The sequence below is a fragment of the Canis lupus genome, chromosome 33, assembly GCF_048164855.1.
Source record: "Canis lupus baileyi chromosome 33, mCanLup2.hap1, whole genome shotgun sequence".
NCBI classification, from domain to species: Eukaryota; Metazoa; Chordata; class Mammalia; order Carnivora; family Canidae; genus Canis; species Canis lupus.
This window is the reverse complement of record NC_132870.1, coordinates 27150704-27169474: the sequence shown is the minus strand read 5'-3', so window position 1 is coordinate 27169474 and position 18771 is coordinate 27150704. Positions and strand designations below refer to the sequence as shown.

Genomic DNA, 18771 nt, shown 5'->3' with positions numbered 1-18771 from the left:
TAGCCATCCATCTGAAAAAAAAAATTCACAGAAGCACTGATTAATCTCTTTCTTTATCTTACTAATGGAAAACAATATTAAAAATTTTAAATAAGAGAAATTGATGGGAATTTTAAGAAAAAAACACTTATAAAACATTATAAAAAAGAAATAATTAAAGTAGTATTGTAAAATTAATAAAGAAAATAAAGAAAAATTATTTTGAAGAGGAACTGATTCTGTAAGCCATTCACAATCTTATACAGCAAAGAAAATCATTGATTTCTATTTGTTACTGTAAAAGATTTGGGAATGTTCATTATATCATTAACATTAGCCATTGAGAAATTGCTTTTAAGTAAACAAAAATTAATGTAAATCCTAAAAGCAGAAATTCAGATGTTATTTTTGTACATATTTTTGTACATAAGCAATTTCTATGTAAACTTAAAGAAGTATTGGAAAAAATGAAAAATCATTTCAGAAAATGCTTTAGCAGAGGGTGATACAAGTGTATATTCTTAGAAGAGATAAATTTGAGTTCATATTTGATTTTATCCAATTTTCTTCATTTTAAATTCTAATTTTATAACTAACTTATTTTAAACATTAATTTTCCTTTAGCATTCTTAAAATAATACGTTGTTTTCTCTACATTACATTCACTATATACCAATTCTAATTTATCCTAATCCCAGAAAATCATTTTACTCAAAATGAAAATATTAAAGGAATCTAAAAGTTATGATCAAGATGATGAAGTAAATTTATGGGGGTAAACACAGTTTTTGTCCCGTCAACATAGGAATTCATTTTAAGTAACTTCTTCAAAAATGCAAAATCTTACTTGCTTTCTCCTTAAGAAGAGCAACTTGCTGCTTTAAATATTCAATAATTTGATCTGCTTCTGCACCCTTCTGTTCCAGTCTCTTCAGAACAGTACCATTAGTTGCCATTTTTGCCAAGAAACGGCAGGAAATCCTAAGTGAAAAACATAAGTGGTAAATAACACTGTAGAAGGAATAATTTATTGTACAGGACAGTATAAGCAAGGAGTCTGAAAGGAAAACCATCTTCTACTCTAACAGATCAATACACTAGGAAAAACACTTTTCCTATACACAGCAATAAACCAAACAAACGGAAGAAATGTTAAACAACTAATTTCTCAATATGTTTGGAAGAGGCAATTTTTTTTCCCTAAATGCAAAAAAGATGTTACTTAACCACATTTTAGGTTGGAAAGCTTTAAAATACAGCTGAATAAAAAATAAATAAATAAATAAATAAATAAATAAATAAATAAATAAATAATAAAATGCAGCTGAATAACATGACAAAACAAAAATACTAAAAGAATAACAATAACCTTAACTAAACTAGAAGTGTTCCAAAGTTAAGAATTGCTGAATTCCCTCTTTACATGTTATTTTTTATATATTGGATATTTCTACTGTTTAACTATGTACAATTTTAAGAAGAAACACATGGATTAGGAAAGAAGAAAAATGTCATCAATTAAGAACATATCAATATTAATGACTCAGAAATGTCAGCATATATACTGTGACCCTTGTTAAAGTTATGATTTTAATTTTATAATAATTCATAGAAATTAGAAAACATCCTGTCATTATGCAGAAAAATGCATATAAGCAAACATTCTGAGGTTAGCTCACAATGTTATAGTTTAAACTGCTATTAAATAGTAACACTGACAAAAAGATTAATCATTAATACTACAAATTGTTCTTTTTTTACCTGTTTAGCTTCAATTTATAATACAAAATGTAATGAGACAAACGTTGCTGAAGTAATTCTGACTTTAAACAAGCGATATACAATAAAATGGTGAAATTTTTTGATAAAGGAAAAAACTGGCTAATAATGAACAAATACAAGATCATTTGAACATTTCAAATTATGCGATATGTATAAAAAGGAACATTCTGAAATGTTTACCTTTTAATTAAAAAAAGAACCAATTTTCAAAAAACTTTATGCTAAAGTTGACAATTTATAATACAGAATCACTAAAAAAAACTGAAAAAAATAAAAATGGTAGTAAGTGAAGAAAATATAAATGAAGTTAATCTGAAAAAGTACATAGTAAACTGCTCATTTTCTATATGAGCTATTATTTAACAGTTTAAAAAAATACAGGCAAAAAAAATACAAAAATTGAAAATGAAGATAACCAGCTTTATATTTAGCCAATTTTTACAACATGAATACTGAATATTGTTATTGTTCCTCAAATGTTGTTTTAGAATTTTAGAGAAAAATACAAACTAACAGATGAAGAAAGTTAAAGTAAACAAACAAACAAACAAAAAGCTATGTTCTTCTGGACTTTTAGTATCCTCCTTACAGCATTCTTTTAGTTTAATGTCTTTATTTAGTCTAACATAGCAATCAAGTATACTCAATATGTGAAAATAGCTATCCCTAGAAAAGTAATGAGTATTTGATTTAGCATAATTTGTTAGCTTTTATTTTTATAGCAAAGAAAAATTTGATATTAAAATAAATGTGATCTTAATGATATGCTTTAGAAAAATCCCTAGTAAATAACTGATAAGAAACAAATGGATTTTTTTTAAGATTTTATTTATTCATGAGAGACAGAGAGAGAGAGAGAGAGGCAGAGACACAGGCAGAGGGAGAAGCAGGCTCCATGCAGGGAGCCCGACGTGGGACTCAATCCCAGGTCCCCAGGATCAGGTCCTGGACTGAAGGAAGCACTAAACCGCTGAGCCACTTGGGCTGCCAGAAACAAATGGATTTAAGTAAGTGTAAGTGTTGTGAATTTGCCAATGGGTACAAAGTCATTTCACAAGTATCAGCTAAGGTGGTAATAAAGCAAAACATGAAATTCGTGTCCTGACTCACATAAAAAAATCTCAAAACTAAGACTCACAATAATTCACAAAATAGAGATCATGAAACCTAGGCTAAGGGAAAGAACAGATACAATCTTACTGAGTTGATAAATCTATTAACTATCTGCAAAATACAGTTACAAAAGTGAGCTGTAAATATTAAACACATACATAGAGCCACTAAGAAGAAACAGTAAGATAAGAGGAAGTGGTAATACTTTGAATGATACTGATGAAAAATGTGTACCTCTATATTTTATATATTTATTATGTATATAAAAGGAATAAAATTTATATATTTGGCTGTAACTCTACAAATACATAGATTAAGGTCTAGCTCTAAACTGAAATAAAACTAGGATTGAGAAATGTTATCACTTGAAATATTCAGTAAACATGGATTCATTTTTAGCCAAAGTATATAAATAAAACATGAAAAATAAAGGAAAAACATGTTAGTAAGAAAGAGAAATGTTACTGAAAAACATACTTAAGCCATGAAGGCCTTAAAAAAAAAAAAAGATTTTATTTACTTATTTTAGAGATAGAAAGTGCAGGAGCAGGGTGTGGGAGAGAGACAGAGCCTGATGTGTAGCTCCATGTCACAATCCTGATATCAAGACCTGAAGCAAAATTAAGAGTCTGATACTTAAAGGACTACGGCACATAGGAGCCCTATATGCCATGAAGTCTTAAAATGTTGAGAACAGAGAGAGAAGACAGTGATCCTAATAAACCACTCAAATATATATAAAATAATTGTGGATGACAGAAGCCATCTCAAACTTCCTGATAGGTATTATTGGGTAATAATAATACCTACTGTTTCATTTGTCTTTAGTATTTGCCAGGTCCTTTCCTAAGCACTTCACAATATTAACTTATTTAATTACCACAACACCATGAGGTACATAAGGAACGTTCTCCTTATATAGAATACTATGAACTGTAGCTGAAAAATGACAGGCATCAAGCACAATTTTGGGAACACAAAAAAGGATGTATGTACAATCCCCAACTTTAAGAAGCTCACAGTAGTGTGGGTTCCTATAGGCATGATATTTTGTAGATCTTTAGGTATGATTTTTACATTTTCTTAAAGGTTAAGAACATAGCAAATAATAAAAATATAAATTATACACATTAATATTAAAAATATATTTAGATAATTTGGCTAAACACACCGTTTTTTTTTTTTTTTGGAATATTTATTGGAGTTCAATTTGCCAACATATAACACCCATTGCTCATCTCATCAAGTGCCCCCCTCAGTGCCTGTCACCCAGTCACCCCATTCCTCCGCCCACCTCCCTTTCCATCACCCCTTATTCGTTTCCCAGAATTAGGAGTCTCTCATGTTCTGTCTCCCTCTCTGATATTTCCCACTCATTTTCTCTCCTTTCCCCTATAATCCCTCTCACTATTTTTTATATTCCCTGTATGAATGAAACCATATAATGTGGCTAAACACACCTTAATTTCTTTATGAGTGGTATACAGTCTATGGGGGTGATAATATATTTACATTAATTCTAAATTTTGTGTTTATAATAGTATACAAAATATATCCAAGGACTCCTGTGTAGGGGAATACAGTAAGACAACAGTCAACTGAAAAATCTTTGTCCCTTCCCCGAGGAATAGATACTGTCATAATTACAAAAACTCTAAAGCAACACTTAACATTATTTAAACAAATGGTACACAAAGAAGGAACACTCAATGATATATAGACTTCACTCTGAATGCTTTGTCAAAGCCTTCAAAGGACTAATAGTACTAGTTCCCAGCTTTAGCTCAGAAGGCAAAGCAATCCAGCAAGAGCCAATACATACCATTTTGCCAAAGGCACAAAGTAGCTAAGAATACCAAGAGAAAAATTGTTTTATGAAAATGACATAAGATGTTCTGATTTAAGGATGAGAAAAAAATTAAGATTCACTATATACTTTCTGCTCAAGTTTGCTGTGAATTTAAATCTGCCCTAAAAAATAAAGTCTTAAAAAAATGCACTGAAATCACAAACTTAAGACAACTTAAGACTGTATGAATTTAAGACCTGAATATACTGTACCTCCTAATTACTTATGACAAACTCTGGTTATGCAATAACCAATAATTTTCCAAAATTTATAGTGATAGGTTATTTCTAATACCTTAACTGCCACAGTATCAACAAAAATACTACAAAGGAAGCCTCATTAAAAGAGAGGACTTTTGCTTGCAGTCATTTTTCTCGTAATAATCAAGTTTTCTTGACAAAAATAAAACAAGAATGACTCTAAAACACACTAGTTGTTAACCAGTGCCTACTTTTTCTTTATTTCATTTTTTAATAATAAATTTATTTTTTATTGGTGTTCAATATGCCAACATACAGAATAACACCCAGTGCTCATCCCGTCAAGTGCCCCCCTCAGTGCCCGTCACCCATTCACCCCCACCCCCTACCCTCCTCCCCTTCCACCGCCCCTAGTTCATTTCCCAGAGTTAGGAGTCTTTATGTTCTGTCTCCCTTTCTGATATTCCCTACCCATTTCTTCTCCGTCCCTTCTATTCCCTTTCACTATTATTTATATTCCCCAAATGAATGAGACCATATAATGTTTGTCCTTCTCCGATTGACTCATTTCACTCAGCACAATACCCTCCAATTCCATTCACGTTGAAACAAATGGCGGTATTTGTCATTTCTGATGGCTGAGTAATATTCCATTGTATACATAAGCCACATCTTCTTTATCCATCCATCTTTCGATGGACACTGAGGCTCCTTCCGCAGTGTGGCTATTCTGGACATTGCTGCTAGAAACATCGGGGTGCAGGTGTCCTGGCGTTTCATTGCATCTGAATCTTTGGGTTAAATCCCCAACAGTGCAATTGCTGGGTCGTAGGGCAGGTCTATTTTTAACTCTTTGAGGAACCTCCACACAGTTTTCCAGAGTGGCTGCACCATTTCACATTCCCACCAACAGTGCAAGAGGGTTCCCTTTTCTCCGCATCCTCTCCAACATTTATGGTTTCCTGCCTTGTTAATTTCCCCCATTCTCACTGGTGTCAGGTGGTATCTCGTTGTGGTTTTGATTTGTATTTCCCTGATGGCAAAGTGATGCAGAGCATTTTCTCATGTGCATGTTGGCCATGTCTATGTCTTCCTCTGTGAGATTTCTCTTCATGTCTTTTGCCCATTTCATGATCGGATTGTTTGTTTCTTTGGTGTTGAGTTTAATAATTTCTTTATAGATCTTGGAAACTAGCCCTTTATCTGATATGTCATTTGCAAATATCTTCTCCCATTCTGTAGGTTGTCTTTTAGTTTTGTTGACTGTATCCTTTGCTGGGCAAAAGCTTCTTATCTTGATAAAGTCCCAATAGTTCATTTTTGCTTTTGTTTCCTTTGCCTTCATGGATGTATCTTGCAAGAAGTTACTGTGGCCGAGTTCAAAAAGGGTGTTGCCTGTGTTCTCCTCTAGGATTTTGATGGACTCTTGTCTCACATTTAGATCTTTCATCCATTTTGAGTTTATCTTTGTGTATGGTGCAAGAGAGTGGTCTAGTTTCATTCTTCTGCATGTGGATGTCCAATTTTCCCAGCACCATTTATTGAAGAGACTTTCTTCCAGTGGATAGTCTTTCCTCCTTTATCGAATATTAGTTGACCATAAAGTTGAGGGTCCACTTCTGGATTCTCTATTCTGTTCCATTGATCTTTGTGTCTGTGTTTTGTGCCACTAACACACTGTCTTGATGACCACAGCTTTGTAGTACAACCTGAAATCTGGCATTGTGATGCCCCCAGATATGGTTTTCTTTTTTAAAATTCCCCTGGCTATTCGGAGTCTTTTCTGATTTCACACAAATCTTGAAATAATTTGTTCTAACTCTGAAGAAACTCCATGGTTTTTTGATAGGGATTGCATTAAACGTGTAAATTGCCCTGGGTAACATTGACATTTTCACAATATTAATTCTGCCAATCCATGAGCATGGAATGTTTTCCCATCTCTTTCTGTCTTCCTCAATTTCTTTCAGAAGTCTTCTACAGTTTTCTTTGGAGATGTTGTGTTTAGAAAACTTATCGAGTATAGAAAGCGCTAGATTGAAGTCACCAAGTATAAGTGTATTATTATCTAAGTATGTCTTAACTTTGGTTATTAATTGATTGATATATTTGGCAGCTCCCACATTCGGGGCATATATATTGAGGATTGTTAAGTCCTCTTGTTGGATAGATCCTTTAAGTATGATATAGCGTCCCTCTTCATCTCTCACTACAGTCTTCGGAGTAAATTTTAGTTTATCTGATATAAGGATGGCTACCCCTGCTTTCTTTTGAGGACCATTTGAATGGTAAATGGTTCTCCAAACTTTTATTTTCAGGCTGTAGGTGTCCTTCTGTCTAAAATGAGTCTCTTGGAGACAGCAAATAGAAGGGTCCTGCTTTTTTATCCAGTCTGACACCCTGCGCCTTTTGATGGGGTCATTAAGCCCGTTCACGTTCAGAGTTACTATTGAAAGATATGAATTTAGCGTCATCATGATATCTATTCGGTCCCTGTTTCTGTGGATTGTTCCATTGGACTTCTTCTTAAAGGGAATTTTGAGAGTCCCCCTAAAATTTCTTGCAGAGCTGGTTTGGAGGTCACATATTCTTTCAGTTCCTGTCTCTCTTGGAAGCTCTTTATCTCTCCTTCCATTCTGAATGAGAGCCTTGCTGGATGAAGTATTCTTGGTTGCATGTTCTTCTCATTTAGGACCCTGAATATACCCTGCCAGCCCTTTCTGGCCTGCCAGGTCTCTGTGGAGAGGTCTGCTGTTACCCTAATACTCCTCCCCATAAAAGTCAGGGATTTCTTGTCTCTTGCTGCTTTAAGGATCGTCTCTTTATCTTTGGAATTTGCAAGCTTAACTATTAAATGTCGAGGTGTTGAAAAGTTTTTATTGATTTTAGGGGGGGATCTCTCTATTTCCTGGATCTGAATGCCTGTTTCCCTTCCTAGATTAGGAAAGTTTTCAGCTATGATTTGTTCAAATACATATATTGGCCCTCTGTCCCTTTTGGCGCCCTCGGGAACCCCAATTAAACGTAGGTTTTTCTTCCTCAGGCTGTCGTTTATTTCCCTTAATCTGTCTTCATGGTCTTTTAATTGTCTCTTTTTTCCTCAGTTTCCTTCTTTGCCATCAACTTGTCTTCTATGTCACTCACTCGTTCTTCCACCCCGTTAACCCTCATCATTAGGACTTTTAGTTTGGATTGCATCTCATTCAATTGATTTTTAATTTCTGCCTGATTAGATCTAAATTCTGCAGTCATGAAGTCTCTTGAGTCCTTTATGCTTTTTTCTAGAGCCACCAGTAGCTTTATAGTAGTGTTTCTGAACTGGCTTTCTGACATTGAATTGTAATCCAAATTTTGTAACTCTGTGGGAGAGAGGACTGTTTCTGATTCTCTTGAGGTGAGGTTTTCCTTCTAGTCATTTTGCTCAGTGCAGAATGGCCAAGAACAAGTTGTATTGGGAAAAGGAGAAAAAGAAAGAAGAGAAAGAAGGAAAGAAAAAGAAAAAAGGAATAAAAAAAGAAAAAAGAAGAAAAAGAGAAATAAAGAAAAAGAAAAAGGGGGGGAAGCAAACGGAAATCAAAAATCAAAACCAAAACAACAACAAAAAAAAACAAAAAAGAAAAAACAAAAACAAAACAAAAAATAAACAAACAAAAAAAACAAGGGCGAGTATCCTCTGATTCTGTATACTGTAAGTTCCTTGACTTCCCCTGGACCTTTCCAGTGCTGCTTGGTCAATAATTTGTTTTTCCACTGTCTGTCTAGCTGGTCTTCTGGGGGAGGGGCCTGCTGTGATTTTCAGGTGTTAGCACTTGGGGGAGCTGCTCAGCGAAAGATATTTAAGCTGTTTATCCTGTGAGGCCACTGTGAGGCTCAGTGGGGGATGTTTACCCCGTGAGGCCCCAGAAGGAACAACCACAGTGGCAACGGCCAGCTCTGGAGCCGTGGAGTCAGCTCCCGCAGTAACTACAGAGCTCTCCATCTGCAGGGGCCTGGAGGCTCCGGGGCGGGGCCGCTGATCTGCTCAGCTCGGGGCAGGAGTGTCCTTGCTGTCCTGGGCCCTCCTGGCCTCTGCCTGTCCCGGGGGGAGGCGGGATCCTGGGCTGTGTCCCCGGCGCCCTGTGCTCCGGGGCCTGTGCTGTTGGATTTGCGCTCCCGGCGGGAAGCTGCCTCTCCACGGAGTCGTCGCCTGAGTCCCTCCGAGGTGCTCCCAGAGCCGCGCAGCCCCCTCCACGTGGAGCCTCTGCCGGAGCCCCTCCGAGCTGCTCCTGGGTCCAGCCGTGCGTGCTGGAGCCCTTTAGGGAGCTCGGTGCACTCTCCCCGGGCGCAGGTGTCTGTTAGTGTCCCAGGGATCCTGAGGGCATCCCCGCCCTCCTGGGGTCCTGCTCTAACTCCCTGCGAGCTCCCTTCCGTCAGGGGAAGATTGGTGAAGCTCCTGCTTCTCCAGGACGGGGCACTTTTTCTGGAGGCACTCGCCCCAGCCTTAGCCCGGCTGGTCGCGGGCCGTCCCCCTTGGATGTCTTTTATTTTTTTTCCCCCGTCTTCATACCTTAATAGAAGCTGAACTCTTCTCACTGTAGCATTGTAGCTGTTCTCTCTTTAAATCTCAGGCCGAATTCGTAGATTTTCAGGATGATTTGAAGGTTATCTAGGTAATTTGGTGGGGACAGGTGACTTGGGGACCCTACTCTTCTGCCATCTTGCCCCTCCTCCTCTACTTTTTCTTTACTCCTAGATAACTGGTTATTTTGGCAATATTATTCATGATATCACAATTAACGTGCCTTTTGAGATATTTTGGATTAGGTTGTAGTCAGATCTATATGTTGACAAACTTCTCAAATTCTAAGTTATTTATTTTTAGAATTAGACGCTCTGGAAATAGGTTTTCTAGTACTTGTTTAACTGTCTTTAAACTTTCAAATATATAAGTAGGATGCAGAAGTTTATGCAGATATGGATTACTAACACCAGAGCAGTTTTTTTTTTTTTTTTTTCCTTATTTACAGCCAACAAATCTTGGTCGAATGACATACCTAGGAGGCTGTGTGTGACCTTGGCAAAACTGCATAACTTCTCTGTTTCATTTTCCTAATTTACAAAACGAGGATACTTTCATTTGATTTCACTTTCTACTTCTTCGGCATGTCCTTCTAGGGCTCCTTTTTCTTGACTTGTCCCTTTAAATCCTTATGTTTTTCAGAGTTTGGTCCTGATCAATAGTCAATTCTAGAGTTTACAAACTATCACCACAGTGATCAGAGAAGCCTTTGTGTTTCAGGGTTAACAATGTTTAAAACAGTTGAAGGTGAGTGCCATTTAAAGCAAAGCAAAAGGGGATCCCTGGATGGCTCAGCAGTTTCAGCGCCTGCCTTTGGCCCAGGGCATGATCCTGGAGTTCCAGGATCGAGTCCCACTCCCGTCATGGAGCCTGCTTCTCTCTCTTTTTCTCTCTCTCTACGTCTATCATGAATAAATAAAATCTTTTAAAAATAATAAAAATAAAGTAAGGCAAAAGTGCACAACTCTCTGTTGTCTCATTTATGCTACCTGCCAGGCCCCTATAAAAAAACTTAAGTTCCTGACCCCAATTTTTCCTGATTTTGAGCCATGTGCCTAGTTTACAGTAAAAAGCAAAAATAAACATGTTCTTTGTACTCACTAAGCTTTCAGACAAATGAGGTAAACACATTAAATTGGAAAAAAAAATTTTAAACAAGACTATTTAGGGCAACAGTGCTAGTTTAGTAACTTAAAGCTCAGACAAATCTTATACCATTCAACCCAGCGCTCATTTCATTATTGTGAGCCAACCGCTCCACAGTGATTTTCAATTTTACATTGAGTACTTATTGAATTTCATAACTTTTAAGTTCCCTTAGTCTCCCCAGAGCTTTTAATGTGCTGACAGACTTAGGGATTCTCACACATGATAATGTTAATAATATTGTTATTATTATAACAATAATTGTTAAATAACAATATTATTAATATTATCATTAACAATATGCAGATAACATTAGCAAAGTATTTACCATGAGTTGGCTAAATGTGTTACATAGATCATATATGAAGACTATTTTATACAGAGAAGAAAACTTGAATTAAAATCAATTTGCCTTAGGTCATGTGATGAGTTAGTAAATAACAGGATTAAAGTTTACTGTCTGTCTGATTCTGGAGTCAGCTCTTTTAACTTCCAAGCTGTAATTTCTAAAGAAGACATAATTATGTAGAGTTTCCAAATGTGTTTAACCACAGAATGCTAACCAAAGAACACCTATTAACATTTATTAGAACTAGTATCCTCTAAAACAATTGGGAAAACTGACTTCATCTGTACTATAAATTTCATTTAATGATTAGGGCATTAGAACAGGTTTAATATTTAATCATATGCACAGTAAATATAAATGTAAAACACATAGAAGAAAAAAGAAATAATACTTAACTGCACGCACAGTAATTACAAATGTAAAACACATAGAGAAAAAAAGAGTACACAAGTTATGTTGTGTTTGGATAGTAAGAGTTTCTGGAGAGTTTAAATATAGACGTTTTTTCCCCCTTTAATAAATTTAAAAAATGACGACCTAATTTTTATGACAAATTTGAAAGGTGTTACCTAAATTATTCTGCCTATTAACATTAATTTTGGTTACGAAAAAAGCTATTTTAAGACGCCACTAACCATAAAAACTGAGGCTGATTTTATGAAATACATGAACTTAAACATCTTAATCATTAAAAGATATACAAAAGACTGAGATTTCTGTCATTACCAAATGACTTTCCTTTACCTCAGCAATTTCCTCAGTAGTCTTTTCTCACTGATTCTGAATTGCCAGTAATTCCTTTTTTTTTTCAATTAAATTAATTAACATATAGTATGTTATTAGTTTCAGAGGTAGAGTTCAGAAATTCATCAGTATTATATCCAGTAATTCCTTTTAAATAACAAGTTCCCTGTCTCACATTTTCAACGTTAGGGATTAAATATAAACAAATGAGCTTGGGCAGCCCAGGTGGCTCAGCGGTTTAGGGGCGCCTTCAGCTCAGGGCCTGATCCTGGAGACCCGGGATCCAGTCTCACGTCGGGCTCCTTGCATGGAGCCTGCTTCTCCCTCTAACTCCCCACCCCCGCCCCCTGTGTCTCTCATTAATAAATAAATGAAATCTTTAAAAAAAAATGAGCTATTGCTTTGAAATGGAAGTTTTAAGTTCAAGTTTTCAATTTTACTTTATAATATAGGAATTCTACTACAATTTGGAAGTGTCTAACTTCTTAAAACACCTGATTTCACTGTTTCAGAACTTCAGTTAGGTAGAAGTTTATACTCTTCCTAGATGCTGTAAGTATTATATTTTTATCAAATCTAAATGCCACCAATTGTAAAATTGCTCCAATTAGATGCTCTGTCATTTCATGTACCATTAAGAAAAAAGCACACATCCTGTAATATTTGAAGAATCTCTTAAATTTAGCCCGATTTTTATATCACTTTTTATTTCCCTGTATTTCTTCATACACAGCAACTTTTCATTTTAATGGTAAGTCATCATAAAAAGGATACTTAAAATGGAGATTAAAGTCAACTACTATATACCAATACTATATATAATTAAACGATGACAATATTAACAATTATGACCAAGTATGCATAAGTATGGTCACTGACAAGCATGTCAGGAGTCCCACTTCATAGTGATTTTAAGACATCAACAATTGTAAAATGCACCACTATTTCAGTAAATATGAGAAAAGCATGTGTGTCAGGATTAATAAACTATAGTAACTTTAATCAGTTTTTCCTACTACCATCAATACTTCATCTAAAAAAAAAAAAATACTTCATCTAAATTTCCAATCTTCGTTCCTCTGTTTGCTTTGTAATCTAACTGCCAAATCACCCCATATGAAGAATATGTTTATTACCATGCTACATAATGTGGTACGATTTAGAACTAGGTTAAAACTATTACAATTTAAAACGTGTCAAAAGTCAGAATTTTTAAAAAGGTAAATAAAATTAAATATTCTGAGAACAATGCATCCCAGAGATAACTCATTTAACAGTGGTAACTGGCAGTAACTCCAGGGATGTTTTTGCAACTTTTGCCAAAATATAGAAAATCAACCTAAAACTGTTCTTTTTGTGAATGTTTCTCTTTTTTTTATTTCTTTTTATTTCTTTTTATTTTTATTTGGTGTGTGTTCAAGGAATAGATTCAAATTTTAGCTCTGCTACTTATTGGCTGTATTACTTTTTTTATTTAAATTTTTTTGAGGTATAATTGACACAACATCAGGTTAGTTTTAGATGCACACACAACATGACTAGATATTTATATATACTGCAAAATGATCTCATTAGCCCAGTTAAGATCCTTCACCATAAATAGTTCAAAAGATTTTTTGGGGGGCACCTGAGTCAAACATCTGCCTTCAGCCCAGGTCATGTTCTTGGGATCCTGGGATTCAGCCCCACATTAGGCTCCCTGCTCAGCAGGGTTGGCTTCCTCTTCTGCCTCTCCCCTCTCCCCACTTGTGCTTGTGGGCCCTTAACTCTCTTTGTCCAAAATAAATAAAATCTTTAAAAAAATTATTTTTCTTCTTGTGATAAAAACCTTGAAGATCCACTCTCCCAGCTTTCAAACATTTAAATACAGTATTTTTTTAATTATAGTCACTGGGCTATTCATTATATCCCTGACTTACTCATTTTATAACTGGAAATTTGTTTTTATTCTTGATTTTGTTTTCTTTACTCAACAGAATGCCTCCTCCTCCTTTACTAATAAAAACACAGGGGGTCCGAGAGGGCTTTAAGGATGGGTAAGACAGTCCATATATTTCTGGTACTATGGCCATTAACAGAGAAAACCTTTCTGTTCAGTGAAACACGCATAACATTTTTAAAAACTGTATGTCTAGATCTCTCAGATTTTCTTCAATAGGGTTTAACCATCCCTTTCCATCCACAGAAACACTCAGTACTTTTTCCCCGTTTCTTATCCAAGAACACAGCTAGTAACAACAGCCACTATTTTAATGGGCCAGGCACATTACAAATGAACTCATTTGAGATTTCCAACCTTGTGGGATAACATTTTCCACTCCACAGGAAAATTCAGAGAAGTTACACGACTCGTCTGAATCCAAACATTATAAACTCAAATATTAAATGGCAAGGCCACGATTTTCAACTTGTGTTAGCCACTCCAAAATTCACACTACATTTTTAAAGTGCTTCCCAAAACCTTAATTAAAATAGATTAACTCACCATCCACCAATATTCTTGCACACCTAAACTAAGAGCACGAAAAACTTGGCCAGCCATTTCTTACACCCCTAACTGAAGCCACGATCGTGTCCCCTCTAGATTACTATAAAAGCCTCCAAACTGGTCTTTCACCCTGTTCTTTTCAGTCTATTCTCCACGGCTGCCAGTAAGATCCTTTTTAAAAGGAAGCCAGATTATATCCGACGGTCCACTGCTCAAAGCTCTCCAGTAACTCAGGTGCCCTCAATACCCTTCGTGACTTCTTCATTCTATGATTTTTGTCTCCAATTTTAACCCTTTCACTCAGCTCCAATCCAATCTTCCCTGCTCTTCAGGGGAGTTTCCGCTTCATGACCTTTGCAACGGCTGGTCCCTCTACCTGACTGCAGTTCCCCAAGACATCTGTAGGGTTAGTTTTCTCAGTGATGTAAGCTCTTGCTCGAAAGTCATCTTTCCAGTGAGACCTTCCCTGGCCACACCAAAATTTCAAACTGTATCTTCCTCTGCTTTATTGTTTTCTTTTTCTCTTCAGCGCCTGTTACAACCTGCAACATGGCATGCTTTCCAAAATTCTGTCTACTATGTGTCTTCGACAATAAAATGTGAACTGCAGGAAGTCGGGGGCTTCTGTTTCGCTCATTGCTCTTTCTTTACCCAATACCCGAAGCCTTGGTCGTTTAACTAATGGAAGGAGGAATTCCTGCCCCAACCCCACCCCAGTCCTTTCACACGTGGGTGCGCGCGCACACATGAAAGTTAACGTGTGTGTGTGTGTGTGTGTGTGTGTGTGAATACATCTTTTCTCCAGCAGCATCCCTTCCCCAGCCCCCGCATCCCATTTCTCAAACGTGGTTCCTTCAAAAGGTCCCAAGCTGTGCCCTACCTCCACATGCCAAGACTGGCACTGGTATGAGCGTACCTTCCACTAGTACGTGCAGGCCAGGTCCTATGTCGCCTAGACGAGTAAGGGAAGGGAGGGGTACTCTTTCGATCTCAACCCGCCTACCCAGGACCCCTCCAGGGGCGTCACTCACATGAATCGGCGGACAGCACGACCCAGGAAGACTCACCCGGGCAGCGTCGGTCCCAAGCAGTTAGGAACGCCCTCCCGCCGGCGACAGCAGTGAGAAAGGACCCACCGAGGCGTCCCCACCGAACGCCTGAGCGCTCCGCGGATTTGACTCCAAATTCTGTCTCCCAGATCCTGTGTGCAGCCGCTTCAAGCCCTTCATCTTCTGTTTCCTTCGCCAATAACCCCACCCGCACCCTGTACTTCTTCCTTGGTGGCCACATGTTTGCTACCAGTTTGGGCAAGGGGCAAAACGCTGGGCGTCGGGGTCTTTCGTCAATGTTGTGTCGTGGGGGTTGTGAGGTCAGCGGAAACGGCCGGGCCGAAGTGGGGGTGGGGGTGGGGGCGGGGAGAGCTGCGAGCTGTCAGTGGAGAGAGAGTGGGACTCGCGCTCCTGGCCGGATTCCGAGCTGGAAATTTCGGCGGCTCTCGCTCGCAGGCAAAGGGCAATCGCCGCGCTCCCCCGGAGCGGCCTCTTTTGTAGAAGCACCTGAAGTGCAGGGTCTGGTGCACTAAGCAGTAGCGCAGCGGAGGCAAGAGCCACAGCGACAACCTGGGGCCCTGCGTAGAAGCTCCATCCCCTTGTGTTTCGTGTCCGCCTGCGTCCGCAGACTCGGAGGCAGGTATTCGGGTTTGTCAGTTCCGTGTGTCGTAGTGGGTGGGGCTGGCGGGAGGTGGAGGAACGGCAGGTGCGGCGAGTGGCCCCGCTTGCCCACAGGAGGAGGAGCCAACCTGTGGAGCTGCGGGCTGCAGGGCTCTGAGCCCATCCCTCGCTAACGTCAGCCTTCCCCCTGCACACGTTGACCCTGCAGTCCCTGGTGACGGACTGTAGGCATCCCTGTTTCAAAGGAAGATTTAAAGAAGAGGTTAGGGATGTGGAGTCACCTCTCCGATACCCACCGTCGATACAAAGTCCTTGGTTTGGCTTCAGGTTTCAAAGGCTTAGTCAATGCTTGAGAGGGAACGTCCCCCGCGGCGTGGGAGAAGGTGACGATTGGAATGGTCAGTGGTTGCTTTTCAAGGCCCCTTGGTTCTTTGTATTTGGGGCGCAAAGACCACTTTTTTTGACGGAAGGTGCATGCAATAAACGAACCAGTATTACTTGCCCGCTGGAGAAATATGTGGACTATTTTATTTATGATGAAGTTGGCGGCTTTTGTACTATTCCGTCCCCATTCTTATTTCGGACTCCCAAGTTCTTTGAGGGCGGAGATGGTCTCATTCACTCTCCCTGGCCGGGCAGCTGAAAAAAACACCTGACTTGAACGAGGTTCAGGATATTTGTTGAATGAATGAATGTTCGCTCCCTCTGCTTACGTTGTTGTTTTTACTCAATCTCTCACCTCAGCTCTGTTGTTTTTTTTTTTTTTTTCTTACTAGTTTTCTCCTACCCACCAAATGTGAGCAAGTCCATGTGTGTATTTCCTATACGTGAGCCTTTTTATGTGCACCCATCTAGAAGGCAGTTGAAGTGGGACATTGATGAAATGTTTTATGCTCGCTAGTGTCTTACCTTTTTGAATAATTTGCAATTTCTATATTTGGTTATTTGCTTTTCAGTTGTTGGATAGAGGCAGCCTAATTGAAAACCAAATAGTATAATATAGAAGGATTGTGTAATAAAATGCAACAATTTAGTGTCTCCCTTCCTACCCTTAGACCTTTTCAGAAATGACCACTTTTAACCTTTTCTAACTTTAGGTCTATATGTTGAGTAATAAGTTAAATTGCCCATTTTTTTTTAATTGACTTCTTAAGGTAACCCATACAATCCTCAGCCTCTCTTCTCCAAAGTTTTGAATAGTTATTATAATTTTTAGTTTTCATATTGATTAATGTTATAATAAATAAATGTAAAATAAGGTATAAAAATTATTTTTTCATGTCAATTTTCAAAAATATATTTTGGCTCCTTATTTGGTAAAATGAGGAAAGTAATGACTCTACCTTCTTTTCTGCCACTGCAAAAACTACATCCACCACTTTTACATTCCCTTATCTGAACCTTTCCTTATACATTGTCAATTGAGTAATATTTACATTATATTTCTTGACTATATTTTTTTTGCTTTATTATGTGCTAGAAACCAATACAGCGTTACAATACTATGGCTTTGTAAGTATTTCTAATTCCAGAGCCAAAAAGGATGCCATGATGCATTTCCTTACCAATGTGTTAATTTCGTGACTTCTATGCCACGCTAAGGAGAAGACTTGTAATATTAACATCAAATTGATTTCTTCTTTCTTCCTCTATGATGACAAAAAATTATGCCATAGTTAAGTGTAATTTATTTTTTGGATCACATACTTCCTATATAGTTTTTAACCTTCCTCACTTTTACAAAGGACTTTCTGTTTTCTTTTGGGAGACAGGTACATGTGCTTTTTTTTACCAAGTGCTCCCATCAGGCTTTCTTCACCATGTCCTCTCACTTTTTGTATGAGAAGCTTCTATTCCATTTCTCTGCTTGAAGATGTACCTCTTGAAGCCAACCTTCTGTTTAATTTGAACATATTATATTTTGGTAGGTTACATTGTTTCTTAACCACACATCTTCTGTTATTTTTCTCCTCTCTTTTGATAGAATACATCCTAAGGATACTTATTCATTCATAAAAGATATGTGGATGGTAATTTTATTTTTTAATGTTCGTATGGCTGTAAATTGTTTTTTGCTATTATGATTGGTAGTTTGGCAGGGTATAGAAACAGAATTATGTCTCTTTAAGTCTTTCAAGGCTTCCTTGTCTTCTTTCACTATTGCTCATGAAAAGATGAGAATGACAGTCTTAATCTTAATTTGTTGGTACCTGAACTGTTTGTTCAGTACCACTCTCTGGAGTGATTAAAAAATTTTAGTTTTGTATGATGGTTTGAAAAGTTATGATGACGTGTCTTATGCCTTTATTCTTCTTGCAATGAATTCATTCAAAGGAGCTAAGACAAATGTCTCGGTGTGGTTATTTTTATTTATCCTCCTTAATATTATAAGCCTTTTTAATTTGAAGTACATATTTTCCTTCAACTGTGGGAAATTTTCTCCTATTCTGTCTTTCATAATTTATTCTCCTTGGTCTTTCCTCTGTTCTCTTTGAAACTCCTGTAAAGTGGTTTTGGAATTCTTGGTTTGATTCACTATGTCTATTATCTTTTCTCTTACATTTTCATCTATTTGCTTTTTTGTTCCATATTCTGAGAAGTTGTCTCAACTTTCTTTTCCAACACTTCTATAAAACATGGTAATAATTTAATTTCCAACCACTCATTTTTAATTTTTCCTTTCTCGTAGTCTCCTAATTTTATTTCATTTTTTTTATTTTTTATGAGATAAAATGTATATATATATTGAAATGCACTGATTTTAATTAGTAGTTTGATGAATTTTGATACATGTAAACATCCATGTGACAACCACCACCCCAGTGAAGATGTGGAACATTTTCACTACTCTCCAAAAGAAACTAGGTTTCTTTACCCAATCCCATCTTCCTTG

The 18771-nt window shown here is 37.2% G+C and overlaps 2 protein-coding genes across 7 annotated transcripts in view; one reads left to right on the top strand and one right to left on the bottom strand.

Annotated features, from left to right (window-relative positions):
* The window catches only part of AIMP1 (aminoacyl tRNA synthetase complex interacting multifunctional protein 1), a 39115-nt gene extending 23700 nt beyond the window's left edge, over nt 1–15415 (bottom strand). Inside the window, exons 1-2 of one of the 3 annotated variants that reach the window (XM_072810114.1) lie at nt 15276–15415; nt 827–960 (exon numbers count right to left, since the gene is read on the bottom strand). In XM_072810114.1, the coding sequence (XP_072666215.1) occupies nt 827–935 (109 nt within the window). In that variant the 5' untranslated portion in view covers nt 936–960; nt 15276–15415. Of the gene's footprint in view, nt 1–826; nt 961–15124 lie in introns of all 3 variants that reach the window. The other 2 variants (XM_072810112.1, XM_072810113.1) reach the window with 2 other exon arrangements.
* Nucleotides 15416–15602: 187 nt separating this feature from the next.
* The window catches only part of TBCK (TBC1 domain containing kinase), a 222120-nt gene continuing 218951 nt past the window's right edge, over nt 15603–18771 (top strand). For 2 of the 4 annotated variants that reach the window (XR_012023194.1, XM_072810106.1), the window contains exon 1: nt 15603–15893. The gene's annotated coding sequence lies outside the window, so the exon portion shown is untranslated. Of the gene's footprint in view, nt 15898–16122; nt 16277–18771 lie in introns of those variants that run through there. The other 2 variants (XM_072810107.1, XM_072810108.1) reach the window with 2 other exon arrangements.